Source organism: Penicillium digitatum, chromosome 2, assembly GCF_016767815.1.
Source record: "Penicillium digitatum chromosome 2, complete sequence".
Taxonomy (NCBI): domain Eukaryota; kingdom Fungi; phylum Ascomycota; class Eurotiomycetes; order Eurotiales; family Aspergillaceae; genus Penicillium; species Penicillium digitatum.
In genome coordinates this window covers 92,421-109,511 of record NC_089385.1, presented here as the reverse complement: position 1 = coordinate 109,511, position 17,091 = coordinate 92,421, and the positions used below count along the sequence as shown (strand labels likewise).

The following is a 17,091-nucleotide window of genomic DNA, read 5'->3' as shown; positions in this document are numbered from 1 at the left end:
GAGATAGTCCTGGAAACAGACGCGTCTGATTTTGTCTCTGCCGGTGTACTGTCTCAGTACGATGACGCTGGAATACTGCACCCTATCGCATTTTTCTCGAAAAAACACTCCGCCGCCGAGTGTAACTATGAGATATACGATAAAGAACTGCTAGCCATAATCCGCTGCTTCGAAGAGTGGCGTCCCGAACTGGAGGGCACACCCTCGCCCGTGAAGGTCATAACTGACCACCGCAATCTGGAATATTTCACGACAACGAAACTCCTGAACCGCCGCCAAGCCCGATGGTCTGAATTCCTGTCCCGGTTTAACTTCAAGATCACGTACCGTCCCGGAAAACAAGGTGCAAAGCCCGACGCCCTGACCAGGAGGTCAGAGGATATCCCTAAAGAGGGGGATGAGCGCTTAGCGCATCAGAGCCAGACTGTTCTGAAGAAAGAAAACCTACAGATAAACGTCACAACACGACAGAGAAACGGAGTCACTACAACCACTCCACCTGAACTGCCAGACCTGCCCGAACCACCATCTACGATCAAGGATTTACTGCTGGAAGCCTACAACTAAGATAAAGTAGTACAATCTATCCTGGAAGCGTTAGACAAGAACGCTAGCCGTCACCCTGAGATTACACTTGCCGACTGCGAACGAAGAGGCAACTACCTCTACTACCGGAACCGCTTGTACGTCCCTGACAACGATGAACTGAAAGCTGAAATACTGCGCCTGTGTCATGACAAGCCCACCGTGGGACACCCTGGCCGGTCGAAGACCTATGAACTGCTGTCCCGAGAATACTACTGGCCTAGAGTATACCAGTACGTGAGCGACTGGACCAAGAACTGCCATACCTGCCGCCGTATCACCCCCGCCCGAGAAGTCCGTCAAGGGATCCTGAGACAACTGCCCGTACCTGAGAGAGCCTGGCAAGATGTCAGCATGGACTTCATCACGCACCTGCCCCTGAGCTACGGTTACGACGCCATCCTAGTCGTGGTAGACCGTCTGACCAAGATGAAGCACTTCATACACTGCAAGGGAACCTGCAACGCTGAAGAAGTCGCCCGCCTGTACACCCGTCATGTCTGGAAACTGCACGGCCTGCCGAATACTGTTGTATCTGACCGAGGACCCCAGTTCGTGGCCCAATTCTGGAAACACCTGACAAAGCGCCTGCGAATCACCAACCTGCTGTCAACCGCTTATCACCCGGAAACTGATGGCCAGACTGAACGCGCGAACGCCGTACTGGAACAATACCTCCGAGCGTATGTGTCCTACTTACAGGATGACTGGTCTGAATGGCTCCCGCTGGCCGAATTCACTGCAAACTCTCATTACTCCGAGAGCACCCGAGTTTCTCCGTTCTACGCGAACTATGGGTTCCACCCCCGCATCGGGTTCGAACCATCCCAGCCTGCCAGTCACCCTGCGACCCGAGACGCGGAAAAGTTCGCTACACGAATGCAAGAACTGACTGAGTACGTCCGCGCCGAGATACTGTCCGCACAAGCCCGATACGAAGAACAAACGAACCGTCACCGCGCCCCTGCCCGCCGATACCGTCCTGGACAACTGGTCTGGCTGAACGCCAGGAATATCCGAACCCTCCGCCCGCAGAAGAAACTGGACTGGAAGAACCTAGGCCCCTTTAAGGTCCTAGAAGCTATAAGTGCACACGCTTACAAGCTCGAACTGCCTGCTAGTATGAAGATCCACCCTGTGTTTAACGTCAGCCTGCTACAGCCTGCCGCCACGAACCCGGTAAATGGACAAGTTACTGAACCCGCACCGCCTGTCGAAGTCGAAGGACTGGAAGAATGGGAAGTTGAAGACATCCTAGATTCCCGCTGGGAACGACGAGGCCGAGGAGGCCCGCGTCTGAAGTACACCGTCAAATGGATTGGTTACGACGAACCCACTGAAGAGCCTGCTGAATACCTGGACCACGCCCGCGAGATCATACGGAACTTCCACCGAAGATACCCGCACAAGCCTCGCCTCGACGGAGCTCGGCTCTAAGGGAGGGGGTACTGTCACGGTGCGAACCGTGATGCTTAGTAAGAGGAAGATCACGGCACGTGATCTCCGACCTGTTTATCTTGAACTTCAATTCTAGATCCTGTTGTAGCTCTTCGAGCTACGTCTTGTATATTAGCCTGCCCCTGCCTGTACCTGCCTGTCAATGTGAATCTGATCTGTTACGACCTGTCCCTGCCAGTCATCTCCTATCATACCGTCCTGCCAGCCCGCACCCTGACATACGGTCAGAAATTCAGTCTATGCTTTTTTGGGGGGTTTTATGAATTTGAATCTTCTAGGACCTATTTGCTATTTACAGATCTAACTGGAAGCCATCTGGTAACCTTGGCTGTTTTCGAATCCGCCCTGAACGACTTGGAATACTCCCATCGACCAGCATCTCTGGAAGCTCATCATCCTCTTCAACAGCCTCGCATGGTCGTTTTTGAGGTTGTTTTCCTTTTGCCCGTCTACATCGCTCAGCCCTATCATCATCCGAGTCATTATCACCGCTCTCAGTGTGCTGGGTAGCCTCGAGTCCAGTCTCTTGATCCTCCTCCTCGTTATCACTGATAGGCTCTAAGACCTCAAGCTGTGGTAATGATCTCCGAGTTTGATCTAGCAAAGCAGCTTCACTTTGAGATAGATGCTCTTTGATAATCTCCAGCTCCTCTTGCCGAAGATCAAAGTTGGTAGCAAACTGATGCAGCATCAGGCCACGGATTGTACTCGGCTTCAATTGACCACGACGGTAATGACAGATATCACGAGCACAATTGAATAGTCGTTCAACACCAGCACCACTAGCAGGGATAGATAGAATGTCCCTTGCTATCCTAGCTAGGGTCGGGAAGCTCTTCTCATATTCCTTCCAGAAAAGTCGAGGTTTCTGTCGCTCAATTCCACGAGCAAGATATCGTGCAATCTCGTCGTCATCTGGTTTTGTAAGCTCTTCCAATGGCTGGTTCTGGGATGCACAAGCAGCATCAAGATCACAGTCATCATTCTCATCGATGGCTACTCCAGAAGTCTCCAGTACCGCTGGGTCATTAGTATCATGCGTAAGCATCTTCCTATATCGATCGAACTCTCGGCTCAGGACCTCTTGATAACGATTCGCATAATCAATATCGCCCTGCCAATCAGTCGAGGAAAAGTACCGGAGCTTCTTTGATGGAGAGAAGATTGTTGCTAGAGCGTAGATGTCACCATAAGGCTCGTATTCGGTGGCAGTGTAGTACTTGGAGAGCTTTTTCTTTGCTGTTTGGAGTGCCCATAACATCCGTTTCTTCCAGATCACACCTTTATTCTTAAGCTTCGCCTCGGCTGCATCGAGATGAGAGAAAAGCTTATTGTAGATACTGTAGATATTGTGTGCGGTAATATCCTTTGTCTTTGATAGCATCATTGTGAAATCAAAGAAGGGCTTTGTCAGAAGAAGAAGATACTCGACTTGACGCCACTCTTCTTGATCGAGCTTGAAATAAAGATATTGATGATCAGTACAATACTGATCATAGAATGGCTGGAGCTTCTTGGCACGGTTGAGCATCAGAAATGTTGAATTCCATCGTGTCCGAACATCTTGGATTGGAATCAATGCAGGCTCCGGCTGAAGGGCTATAAATGCCTCCCGACGTTGTGGGCTTGCATTAATAAAGACTGCTAGTCCTCGGATCTTCCATACTTTTATTAGTCTAGCCATTATAAGGATCTAGGGGTAGAAGATATACCTTTTTCAATGTATATGTGATCTGGATACTGCCGGAGGTATTGCGCTTATTCTGGAAAGAGTGGGTTTTTTCCTCGGACCACTCTAACTCGATCTCCTTATTGCTTGGCACTGCCTTAAGCTTCCCAAGAAGCTCATTCAGACTCAGCTGGATCACATGCGCGATGCATGGGACGCGGAAGATTGAGAGATCTGATGAATGCTGAGACTGAAGGTGGTCCTGGACACTCTGCATCAAAGTATTGTTGTTGGTTGCGTTGTCTGTAGTCACTGATAGGACACGATCCGAGATACCATGCTCTGTTAGGATCTGGGTCACGGTTTTACTGAGATTTTCACCAGTATGGGAGCCATGAAGAGGCTCAAAGCCTAGAAGAATCTCACAATAATCCCAGTTATGATCGATAAAGTAACCAGTGATAGCCATAAAGGCCTGCTGGAAAGGAGAAGTCCAGCAATCCAAGGCTATTGATAGCCGACACCCCTCTGGAAGCCTCTGTAGAATCCCCTTCTGGTTATTCTGGATTGTTATATCAAGATGACGTCGAATGGTTCGTGCTGATGGAATTGTAAGTTTAGTGGATGATTGTTGAGCAACCTCTAACATGCGGTGGAATTGGGGGTGTTCGATCACTCGAAAGGGTAGATGTGCAGTCGAAATGAATCTCAGAATAGCATCGGAGAGACGGTCTTGGGTAAATGATATACTAGTGGTACCTGGCTAGATTAAAGTACTCAATGTTAGCTGCTAAATTGTAAAGAACTTAACCACTGTAGTAACGCCAGTTAAGTACCCTGGTTGACATACCATTCTTTTGATAAGCTGGTCGATTCTTAGGCCACTTTTTTTTGAACATGCGCCAGTTTTGAGGTGCGCTGTCATAGGCGAAGAACCAGCACGCCGGAATCTTGGATGGCCAATTGTACAGAGACATGCCTTGCACATAACCTTCGGCTTTCCATTTTTGTCATTCGCAACCTGGTAGAAGCTGTCCCAGATATCCGATTTGCTTTTTGATTCCCATCGAATTGTATTCTTAATATCAGACTGAGATCCATACTCAGTTGTAAGCCACCAACTAACGAATTTATTGCGTACGTCCTCCATGTCATCACATATAGAATCAGATGGATATAAAACCCAGTGCTTTTGAAGGGGAGGTCCAACACGAGTAAGGGATAAGGGCGCAAAAGTTGAACGAGTTAAACGAGTCGGCGATATCGATGGGACCGGTGTTTGGATACCCAAAAAATCAGAGAAGTTGTCAGGATAAATCTGATCAGAAGCTAAATCCACATCCGAATTGGTGAATGAGAACTGTGATTGAGACATTGAGAAGTTAACAGTTATAATATATAGTGTAGTAGGGTGCTTAAAAGAACAGAGAAGCTTACATCTAAACTAGTAGAGGTTTTCAGGGCCCCTGAATCAGGGGTAAAGTAAACGTACTAGGATATTCTGACTTAGACTTACTTTCGATATGGTTTACCTAAATGATTGGCTGTATTGTATATTAGTGCGGATAATTGGAGGATATCCTGCGGATCTTAAGGATATCTTGAGGATATCTTGAGGATATCTTGTGGATATTTTGTGGATATCCACAAGATATCCGCAAGACATCGAAACTCGCAAAGTCCGCATTTTGAGAACTTTTATCTCGGGTTTCTCAAGTTCTAGTAGTCAAAACGGATTAAGAAAATAATCAGTAGACAGCTGGGACTCTTAGCTTTTATTTGAGCCTAAAATCGAACGAACTTATCCAATAATAAAGGTTTTGATTTTCCATGTTCTATCTCCTACGAAGTTTATCATAGTTAACAGTAGTTAAATATATATTTCTACATGTAATTTACCACAAAATCGTTAATCTACGGCCACCTTTACATGAAAACGTTGGACTAAGAAAACTACGACACCACCTACAAATACTGTATAAGGAGACCTTCGATACATGTCTATTTCCTAAAATTTCAAAGGGCCGACTGTCGATTGAAGGGGTTGGTTCTGTCAGGACCAAACATGCGTTTATTTCAGTGGTAAGGAAATATTGGTAAGCTGCATTAAGATCATGTGACAGGCTATAAGGGGGAAAGTAAGCGAGAGTTATGCTAGTGCGGATGTGGATATCAACTCATATCTGTCACGGTGTGAACCGTAATGCTTAGTAAAAGGAAGATCACGGCACGTGATCTCCGACCTGTTTATCTGAACTTCAGTTCTAGATCCTGTTGTAGCTCTTGGAGCTACGTCTTGTATATTAGCCTGCCCCTGCCTGTACCTCCCTGTCAATGTGAATCTGATCTGTTACGACCTGTCCCTGCCAGTCATCTCCTATCATACCGTCCTGCCAGCCCGCACCCTGACAATATCCAATATCCGCAAATTGCGGATATAAGGATCGATCTGATATCCATTGGAGCGGATATGCCGCAGTCTATACGTAACTGAGCTACGTACCCTACCTAAAACGCATCTAGGTGTCAGGGTGCGGGCTGGCAGGACGGTATGATAGGAGATGACTGGTAGGAACAGGTCATAACAGATCAGATTCCACTTGACAGGTACAGGCAGGGGCAGGCTATTATACAAGACGTAGCTCGAAGAGCTACAACAGGATCTAGAACTGAAGTTCAGATAAACAGGTCGGAGATCACGTGCCGTGATCTTCCTCTAACTAAGCATCACGGTTCGCACCGTGACACGACTATATCTTAAAGGCTATAATCTTCGCCACTCTAAACTTACCCTAGCGTATTTTATTATTAGCCCCTTTTTTATAAACATTCTTCCCTAGGCAGTACGGAGTATAAGCCCTCTCTATATTATATAATTACTATTTACGGCCTATTAAATTACTCTTCAGCGGCTATATATAAAATTCTATTTAATCTTAGGATCTAGATACCCTCTCTTAAGAACTCATAATATTTTTCATGCCCTGTCTATTGGAATTTATATACAGTGTTGAAACCATAGATCTCTGTCATCTGATTCCATATGTGTAGAAGTGGATGCCTCGCTCGAGGAAGCAATACGGCTGTGTAGCCTACTTCGAGAGCTTTATAATGACGTCAAGGTTCTGGTGTCCCAAAGTATGAAGCAACTAGGGTCTGAACTATCAAATAGCTGCTCTCACCCAGTTTTGCATCGGCCACAGGTCGGATGCACACAGTGATTGCTACGTGTGCGAATGGAACCTCCATCTTTGTATTTGAGTGGGCTGGAGGGAAGGCTTGACATTTAACATGGTCTTTTGGTGTCTTTCTGTACTCCTCAAATGCACCTTTTTCTCCCCATCTCTTTTATCGTGTGTGGAAATATTTACTTCATTGGATGTGATTTACGTTCAGCGGTGCTATTAGGAACATTGAGTTCAACTGCAATATCAACTGTGGATATTGATCTCAACAGAGGGTATGTGGTTTGAGCTGTCAAGGAAAGTTCGCAAATGATATAGGTGATCTTGAGATGCTTTGATCACCTTCCATTCCTTCTCTTCTCTTCAGCTCTTCGGCTTATTCTGCACTTTCACAATACTGTTATCAACCGTGCGAATCTCCCCAACGAGTTTATCCTTTCTCCTACTACTTAAAGGTGAAACCGTCGACCCTGTGGAATAAATGCGATCTTCTTAATCTGCCGGTAAGTTTATGTCTCATTCAGTCGATTCTCTATTCCAATACAATCCCCAGCGTGGCCGAATGCGGATCCTGCGTTGACACAGGAACTCTTGGATTTTTTGCGACAAGCCATTCATTACAATCAGGTCAAGAAAGGCGCAAATGAAGATATGTCTGCGAATAACACTTTCAACTACGGATCTTATCTTTCTTAATCACGAAGGCCGTGACCTGGCTTCACTGATCGAGTGACTTAGAGCCAAGGTGGAGCGACTTGCAATCTAATATATTGTCATGGGAATGGATACAGGCGGAGGAATCTTTAAATGCTGGGCTCTGGAAATCTTTTGCATCTTGCGTTGAGGCTCTGAACCTGTGATTTCCTGTTCTTTCGCTTGTCGCCTTTTCAAATAGGATTGAAAAAAATTTTCTATCAATTATCCGTGAGAACTTCATTTCTCCTGAAAGGTCTCCATGTGACTTTGTCTAAATAGAGTAACCACGCTATACAATCAAGGCTCTGGAACCAACCTCGAAACTGTCTATCTAGATCTAGTCACACTAGTCAACGATATTTGCAGGTAAGAAAAGACACACAGAAATACTACTGCATCAAATATTCACATCTTTATCCACTCACGAGAGAATCAGGCGTGAGATTGGTGGCAGTTATGACAGCCCCATCACCCGGCGTGACAGGGCCCTCGGAAGGAGTGCAAGTCTCCTTGGGCGTGTTCTTTTCTTCGTTCTCAATCTTGGCGAGAGGTTTTGTGCCCTTTTCACGCATCGCTCCACTTTCAAATGCTTCTTCGGGCAGAGGACGAATATGAGGCTGGCAGATCCACCAAGGCCTTCCATATTCAGCAATAACTGCTTTAGATCCCTTCAAAGTCTCATCTGGTTGTGTTTCAAACTTTTCGGGGGATGCCTCATATTCCTGAAGTCCACCTTTGATGGCCTCTTCAAGGAGTGCCAGTGTGTGCTCAAAAGCGGCCATGTCGCCTGGTTTCGATGTCGCAAGAGCGTCTCGAACGTTTGTATGGGTTGCAACCATTGGCCGCAAGACTTGGAAGAGATGGCCTTGCATGAAACCAAGGCTGGCAGAGTGACACTTCTTGCCCTTCTCGGCCTTGCTGCGCTTTTGCTTTTTCTTGAGCGGGCCGTCTTCATGGCCGTTATCTTCGGCGTCATTGGTTTCTGCAAACTCATCAACTGGGTCGGACGGGAGATAAAGCGGCTTTCGTTCTGGAACCGGCTGTTCGAGGACGTATTTATAGATAATATCAAGGTATCGTCGCAGGACGGCATCGATTCGATAACCACCCTTTCCATCCCGACCGCGCCAATATTCTCTTTCTTCGGTACCCGCCGAAGGCGGTTTGCTGAAGATAGATGGATCCGATAAATTTCCTTCTGCGCTCATCACAGCGTCGGCTCCGGTCGCCTCGAGACAGGTTTCTATATCGCCGTAGTTAAGGATGTTGCCATTGGCAAAGATTACCGTATCTTCAGGGAGATTATCTCGTAAATAACGGATGTAGCCCCAGTCTGCGACACCAGTGTTGTGACCCTTCTGCTCCCGTCTGCGTCCATGCACAGTAATGATACTGGCCCCAGCGGAGAGAATCATTCTAGCGTACTCCAAAGTCTTCTCCTTGGTGTCTTGAATACGGAATTTCACCGTGACAGGGACTGAGAGCTCGGTATGCAACCGACGCACAAGTTTATATATCAAGTCCCAGTCTTCTTGGAGGAAAGCTCCGTAGTGTCCCTTTTTCGCGATTCCCTGTGGGCAGCCAAGATTCAAGTCCACGGCGTCGCAGTGAGGCGCGACATGGCGGGCAGCCTCCAAGAACTCGTCGGGGTTATTTGTGCAAAATTGAACGAAAAGTGGTCGGTCAATTGCGGGATTTCCATCAAGGAACAATTCATCCTTGTCCTCTCCGATGACTTTACGGGTAGGTTGGAAATGTTTGGCACGGACGTTCTCTTGTTCGCCGAATAAACGTGCATGGAACATCGGGGTGTAAGCGAGTAAAGGCTTCGGGTCGTTTGGTGGCATGAAAGACCGAGTGAGCATGCGCCACGCCTTTGGAAAATATCAACGTTGGTCTGCAGATGGTTTTACTTGGACGGCACACTTACGAATTCTGATCTGTCAACCATTGGGGCAACGACATATGTTGGGCTGCCAATGCTTTCATAAAACTTTCTTCCAAAGAGCTTCTCCTGGGGCTGAGTCGCAGCCGCGGAGGTCTGCTCAATGCCCTTCGGTGAGCTTGTTTCGGAGGCCATTTTTGAGATATGGGACTGGCAAAAGGGTCGATAAAATCGGCCCAACAAAGGGCTGAGAGGCTTGAGGGTACCTATATTGACACCTGGAACCCCGAAAAAACGTGGTTAAGATCATTGATTGCCTCCAGTCGCATCACATTGGAGAAGCAACTTTTGTGAAAAGCACATCTCAGCCGGAATTACAATTTCCCGGCTTATCTTATCTTATCCGGGAGATTGGAGATTGGAAATTTGGAAGCTGCGGACGCGTTGAGCTGGTGGTGTTCAGTTGAATTCGCAATCTGATGTTTCGACGGTTACCTTATCGTATATCTTCTCTCTCGTTTGTATGAAACTTGATCTGATAAAAGATCGACCTGATCGACCTGACCAACTTGAACTTCACAGATGACACAGGCTGATTCACGTGTCGATTACATAATCCGATATTGCCCCAGTGCTGGGCAGAGACTACCTGACCAAGTCCTAGAATCATTCACTGAGAATCGGGAATAGAAACCAAAAGTGAATTTCTAATGCACATATGCGATAGCCGGCTAGAAGGGATTGATATTGTGAAGCTGATGTGTTGACATCCGGAGTTTGACATCGTTCTTTGTTGACCACTCACTGCTATCATCCCTCGACTGCCAACAATGGACGCGTCAACGGGACCAGGAGGTAAGTCCACAATCCACCCAACCTTTGTTTTGCTAAGAAACTCAGACTTTATCCTAGCCCCTTCAAATCTCTGCTTGTCTGAAGATGGGCTATATGCCGCCCACGTGAGCGGAAAGGGTCTAGTTGTTCACTCAAATGTAGCCTCAGAAAACAAGGAAGTACAGATCGCAAGGATCAAAGAGATTCCACTCAAGTCACTCCAATACTTCAATTTGGAAAAGTCCCCTGGTGCTTCAGATGATGAGATCGCCTCTCGGCGGCGACTCCTGTCCGTAAGCGACAGCCGAATCTCAGTCTGGCAGCTCGCTCCGCTTGAAATGTTTGCCGGTATTGAAAGCGTCGAACCGGGAGTATTGGCTGTTGAATTTGGCGCTGATGAGAATGAAGTTCTTGTGTTTCATGCATGGAATATCAAACTCAGTGTCCACTCATTAGAGACTGGACGCAGCTCAGTCATCAAAACACCAAAGTTTGCCCATCATCTAGGCTTTGGGTATCGCCCCAAAACTAGGCAACTAGCCATTCTCTTGAAACCAGAGACCTCGGATCTACTGACTGTTCACGAGCCCCGGTCTTACGAACTCGTCAACAGGACTGTACTTCCAACCATTGATGCACAAGGGTTGAAATGGAGTCCGGATGGGAAATGGATTGCCATCTGGGATATTGCTAGTGCAGGCACAAAGGTTCTGATATTCACAGCGGACGGTCAACTTTTCAGGACCTATTCCGGATCATCTGGGGTGGACGATTCCTTCGATCTCGGGGTGAAACATATTGAATGGAGCCCCGCTTCCCGCCAGGTCATTTCTGAAACGCTGGCCGTGGGAAAAGTCAACGGGAATGTTGACTTACTCCGAACTCGCACGGTTGGTTGTCTGCTAAATATGTTCCGCATTATCTGCTAATCCTATTCTGGCAGTTCTCTTCCGTAACAATACTCTCACATGTATTCCAAACAGACCAGCCGTGTTCCAGAATTTGGCGTGAACGATACACCACCGCCGCAGGGGACGCCGAATATGCCCAGGCATCCTGCTCATCTGCATTGAGCATGAGCCCCGAGTCGGTAGGGCCGCCACGGGGTGTCTTGACAATGACCTTCAGCCCAGACGGTCGCCTGCTTGCAACTGTTGACACCGCACGGCAGAACGTTGTTTGGATTTGGTCACTAGAGGGTACCCCGACACTGGTATCAGCTCTAGTTCACGAGCAACCCGTTCGACAGATTGTTTGGCATCCATCAACACCACAACTTTTGATTAACACTATCACGAATACATTGCCAGCTATTCGATGGTGGTCCCCAACGGATTATCCATTGATTGCTAGGGTTCCTATTCAGAGGAGCGAGAGTGGAAAGTATGATGTAAGATGGGTTGCAGAGTCGAATGCAGATTCGCCGTTCTGGTTTAGTTCAGCGGAGCAACATGTTATTGGATATTTGTCTACCTGTGATGGCGCCGTGGAGTTTGAGGTGTTGAACTCAGTGACCAGTAAGAGTTTGTCTTGACTGGGAGTAGGTTGATATTCGAAAATAAGGCCATGAATAAGCCAACTCTCTAATCACTGGAGAAAACTGGCTATTGTGCTTGATGCCGAATGTACATTCCGTTCCATCACCTAGATCTGCGATCAAGCAGAAAACAAAATAAAAAGAATGCCAAGAGCACGACTTTGTTCTACCAAGACCATAACATAAAGATGTAGCTTATTTAAGATCATAGAGCCCGGTCGAGCTAGACAATTAGAAGGCCTTGCACGATATAAAGTCGTTCTTCTGACTGTTTAATAAATAAACTACAGAAAAAAGAACACAGGGCCCCACTGGCTTATCTGATCTTGTTCGCACGTACAAGGAATAGAAAAGACAAAAAATTGAACTCCGATAGGGGGAATCGAACCCCCGGCTGCCGTGTGAGAGACGGCGATGTTAGCCACTACACCATATCGGACGGTTGAAATTATTTACGCAAATTACGTTATTAGGCATAGCGTGGGACTTTTCGGTCTAGCGTCATATCGTCCTGTGCGTCGTCGTGCGTGGTTCTATAAAGTCCTCCCCATCGCCCCTTCAACTTTCTGGCTCTCCTGCTCCTCCTTTCTCCCCCCCCCGGGCCGGCCCCATGCGCGCCTTGCAGATGAGGCATTTTTGCCATTGATCCGGTTCACCGAGCTCCGCCACCCCCGTTGTCGCCGGCGTGAACCAGCCAGTCCTTTGCGGTCCTTCGAGCCCTGGAGCGCAATCTGCGCTGCTTCCTTCGCCCTGCCCCGTTCCCTCTCAGCCCTCACTATTACGCTCGAGATGAGGCATTTTTGCCCTTGGTCCGTCATATCACATGTCAGTCGGCCGATCCGTCGTCGACCTATTGCGCCCTTTGGTTTCAGTCGCCCTAACCCTCTGTGGACAACCGCCTGTGTGCAGCGGGTCTATGGATCTGCTTTGGGGCCCAGTACGAGAGTGAGAGCCTTGTGGCTGATGGTGTCCAATCAGTTTCGGACCTCGGGGAATGTTGGTTAAAACGCATAATTGCATATTCGACCGGACGCTCCTCCCTACAATTCGCGCAAGCTAACGATTCAAGCGTCTGCGAGAGCCGGATAATATGATCAACCCCCTCTTTCCCTGCTCTTCATGATGTGAAGCTTCCAAAGCGGCTATGTTGAGGCGCTTCAATGATCTCTGAAATGGCTCGCCGACCTCCCCAGACCGTTTGCACGCCCCGGTTCCTCTCCATCCTTCGTACTATCGTTCCATTTTCAGAAATAGCTGAGTTCTACTCAGCTCGCTAAGTACGCCTTGTCCTTAACGACCCCTTTCGCGTGGTTATCCATTGGCAGACACGCTGAGATGGACGGATAAGACAGCAGGGGGTGAATCCTTCAACACGAGCTACATATGGACTAGAGGCGATTAGGCAGCTTTGATCTCTCGGTCAGAACGTCATGAGCGTCTTATCCACAGCCATTGGTTACGGAATGACTGGCAAGTAGAGCTCAATTGACAGGACTCCTTATGACCGAACTCATTGACTTCACGATCGATTGGCACAGAGGACCAGATAGAAGTATAAGGAACAGGTCATACGGACTAGAGATGGAGGTAGTATGGATCTCCATGTTGGTCCGCTCTTCCGCGTTTCGTCTTTTGTCTCGAGTTATGGAACGACTGGCGAGCAGAGCTCAATCAATCTAGTGGTGATAACATTGGGCGCAGACGATGCGCGTACTTGCAGTTCTCCAGGAATAGCAGCATTATTATGGTATCATCTCGGGGACGCGGTCGTCCCCATTCCGGAGATCTACGCAGTCCCGACCCCTGTCACCGAAGGCGCTCTGTGTATCTGCGTCGCGCGGACTGGGGATGATGAGGGGGTCCTTAGTCTCCGTGTTGGTCCGTCTTGCATGTTTCGTCTTCTGTCTTGGGCTATGGAACGACTGGCAAACAGAGCTCAATCGAAACGGTGGCGATGTTACTGGGCGCGGTCGATGAGCAGGAGTGCAGTCCTCCGTAAATAGCAACAGCGCTTTGTGATGTTATTGGATCAAATGGACGATAAGCTGGTCTTTCGTACGGTATTCCTATGCAATGTGCGTTAGACATGGAGACGATTGGCAGACAGGCCTCGTCTGGAAGCGATCCTGCTGGATCTTGCCGTCTGAAGTTGAGACCTGGACGAAGGTGCCCGCTTCAGCCTACAGGCTGAACAAGGCGTAATCGGCCAGACGAGAGATATAAAGCCATGTATCTCGCACGCTGTTTCTCTGATAGCAACAGTCAAGAATCGGATTAGGTCTTTGATCTTGATCACAGCCCTTAGTCTTACCCTATATCAATCATTAAGCATTTGTTTCCGCCTCTACTTCCCGCTCCAGTCAGTATGAGCTCTTTTACAAACAATGCACGCGAGGCCTTCGGTGAGGGATATTCTAGAAACATTATGGATTTTGCTAACTTGACATTGCGAAGTATCAATCCCCGATGAGCGTTCGGACTGGCCTACACTGGTCATACACGAACTCATCGATTCTTCCGAGTTAGGCACTGAGGCCAATCCCATAGTGATTGGAGATGATCCTTGTTAGAGATACTAGAGATCTACGATGAATGTAGATGTAACTGGAAATCTCTTGATGCGTTGAGAGAGAGAGAAACTATCTACATGCTATGACTGAGACTAAGTTCTGGGAGCAAACAGTGGTGGTCACGCGACCTTCCAACAATCCTGCTCCGTTGGGCTCGGCTTCCAACCCTATAGTGATTCATGTTGATGAGCATTGTGGCTATGATGAGGCAGAGCAGCTTGGTTCTGATGCCGACACTGAGATCATGGCTACACCAGAATTCTGGGAGATATTGATCGATGAAAGCTTTCCAGCCCCAGCAGACGAGCGTGCAGACGTTAACTCTGTTTTTGTTTTATCCCCCACTACGCAGCTAGCCTGCGAGGATCTGGAAGAGCCTCGAATCCTTGAGCAGAATTGTCCCCGCCTGGATGATAAAGCAACCAAGGACAGAGCGCCTAAGGTGATGGAAGATCACTCCGTTGCTCTCTATGGTCAAACTAGCCAAGCGGGTATGTTATAGGACCTAGCTCTTAACATGCTTTTCGTTGACCTTTGCTAGAAACTGATCAAAACAAATACGAAGACAATACCTATCCGGTTTGCGGTGTGCTGGATCCCTGCTCGATAACGGATCAATCTCAGACGCAGGAAACACCACATAGCACCACTGAGTGTATTACGAATGAACCGCCACATAGCTCATATGGCAGATGGTCAGCCAAACGCAAACTTTCAGATACTGACAGCGTCTCCCCTGAACCGAGACGATCTGAACGATTGATCAAAAGGGTCAGACAGTCAGTAACTCGAATGTGAACTCGTCTTGCGTTGGTTCGTTGCAATTTATGGCAATGCTCGTCTCCGTATTGTTTTTGTCGATTTTACCTTTGATGTCAATTTAGTGAGATGATTTGTGTCATGTTGAATGCCATATAAGGTAACCAACAGGGAGTTCTAGTTAGTGAATGTGGACGGTAGCTAGATACTAGGGTCTTAATGATTATCGAATATTGATTTTTGTCGAGTTGTGCTGAGTTCTAATATTGGCTAAAGACGTCCGGTACTTGGAAAGCTGCGTGCTCGCATGAGAACTGCCCGATCTTGCACGATTTAAAAGTTGCTACATTTTCACAAATACTTTTGCTGTTTTCTCGATCGATTCCAGGTATCTACGCGTCCCCGCTCATCAAAGCGTCCTGTGACCGTATTACCCGTTGGTTCCATTAGTGATTGCAATAGAAGGCGAGATAGAAGGACAAGGAACCTATGATGCGGACTGGAGATGAAGGGGGCATGCTCCGGTTCTACGCGTTTTGGATTTTGATTCAGGCCATATGCCAGACGCGAACCTTGCTTGGGACGGTTAAGCTCGGTCTATTGTGGCAGAATACATTGCCGCCATGGTCTCTTTTGGGTACAAGTATCCTATATTTCGTAACAGACCCCGGAATACTCCCTCGGGAGCGGACAAATATGATGCATGCAAGGCAGTCCCACCCTGGAATAACTCATACATTGTCTTGGATCTTGCCATATTCAGGCAGAGCCCATTTTACCATCCATTCTGACTCGAGGATTTGCTTAGTAGTAGGGCGATTCTCAGGTCTGAATGAGAGCATCAGCCGTAGCATGTCGAAGAAAGCTTCCCTCTCCCTTGCATCAAACGACGGTATGCCACTATCTCGCCTAGGCTGTTGCACGCTATCCTCAAACCGATCGTCCCAAGATCGGAAAGGTTTGCGGTTCATTGGCTTACCATCCTCGGTAAATTTGAGTCGTCGCGCCTCCCACCTCCTCCACCATTCAAGTGGCAAAATACCAAGAGCATCGACATGCTCACATGTCATGTCATCCTCCGTCGCGAGAAACCCTTCAAATAATGGCCGTTGGGCTACGCTAGACCATATGGTACAGGCGAGAGTCCAAATGTCCGATGAAAAAGACAGAGGGTTATTTGGTTCAAACCGCGCCTCGGGGGGACGGATGACAAGGGGGGTACTGGATTCGTATTTCCGTTCTTTTAAGTGGGAAGAGGCTTCACCAAAGTCTGTAAGTAAGATCCTGGTCTCTGAAAGTGTGATTTTCTCACTCGCTTCCCCTAACCATATAGGCGCAATGCCGTGGGATGGGACACCAGGCGGAAGCGGATTGCCATCTAGACGAACAACTGGGTCTAGTTCCGGTGCTCCATATTTCTCATATAATTGTTTAGGTGAGAGCTGGTCAAAATTGGGCGGAACTTTGAGAAGAATGTTGCCGAGGTGAAGGTCTCCATGGACAATTCCTTGAGCATGCACATAATCCACAACAAGAACGAGTTGCGCAGCCAATGACCGGGCTACGTCAGGCTGGAATAAGCGGATCCATGAGCCATCTTTCGCTCCGGAGAGGCTTACTCTCGCCGGCGCTGTAACGTAGCAAGCATGATTGCCATTTGGGCCATGAATGGTGAACCTATCTAGAATCGAAGGGACCATCATCTTTCCTGGATGGTTGGCTGAAGGACAATGAGGCCGAGTGAGAGTGGATATAACGTCCACTTCCTTTGGATTTGAGTTTGCTGTGCAAACTTTCACTGCAACGTATCTATTAAATTGCTCATCACGGGCCAGCCACGCAGTTGAATATGACCCATGTCCTAGCTTATGAACAACTCGATATCGACTGTGAAAGTGATCCCCGATTTGAAT

At 47.8% G+C, this 17,091-nt stretch overlaps 4 protein-coding genes and 1 non-coding gene across 5 annotated transcripts; 2 read left to right on the top strand and 3 right to left on the bottom strand.

The window, feature by feature from the left end:
- Positions 1-8,006: 8,006 nt before the first annotated feature.
- On the bottom strand, positions 8,007-9,673 carry Pdw03_6131 (Dihydrouridine synthase family protein, putative; the record flags this gene model as incomplete). The annotated part of the gene is made up of 2 exons (XM_014682314.1): positions 8,007-9,467; positions 9,524-9,673. The coding sequence occupies 2 exons, from the start codon at positions 9,671-9,673 to the stop codon at positions 8,007-8,009; spliced, it is 1,611 nt and encodes a 536-aa protein (XP_014537800.1).
- Positions 9,674-10,308: 635 nt separating this feature from the next.
- Pdw03_6130 (WD40/YVTN repeat-like-containing domain) lies at positions 10,309-11,846 on the top strand (the record flags this gene model as incomplete). The annotated part of the gene is made up of 3 exons (XM_014682315.2): positions 10,309-10,333; positions 10,391-11,202; positions 11,256-11,846. The coding sequence occupies 3 exons, from the start codon at positions 10,309-10,311 to the stop codon at positions 11,844-11,846; spliced, it is 1,428 nt and encodes a 475-aa protein (XP_014537801.2).
- A 370-nt stretch (positions 11,847-12,216) lies between these two features.
- Positions 12,217-12,288, bottom strand: Pdw03_tRNA60. The gene has a single exon. It is a non-coding gene; the product is annotated as a tRNA-Glu (tRNA).
- Positions 12,289-14,214: 1,926 nt separating this feature from the next.
- Positions 14,215-15,217, top strand: Pdw03_6129 (uncharacterized protein; the record flags this gene model as incomplete). Its single annotated transcript, XM_066101263.1, has 4 exons — positions 14,215-14,251; positions 14,304-14,395; positions 14,517-14,910; positions 14,961-15,217. The coding sequence occupies 4 exons, from the start codon at positions 14,215-14,217 to the stop codon at positions 15,215-15,217; spliced, it is 780 nt and encodes a 259-aa protein (XP_065956346.1).
- A 692-nt stretch (positions 15,218-15,909) lies between these two features.
- Positions 15,910-16,881, bottom strand: Pdw03_6128 (Srpk, putative; the record flags this gene model as incomplete). The annotated part of the gene is made up of 1 exon (XM_014682316.2): positions 15,910-16,881. The coding sequence occupies one exon, from the start codon at positions 16,879-16,881 to the stop codon at positions 15,910-15,912; it is 972 nt and encodes a 323-aa protein (XP_014537802.2).
- Between the last annotated feature and the right edge of the window lie 210 nt (positions 16,882-17,091).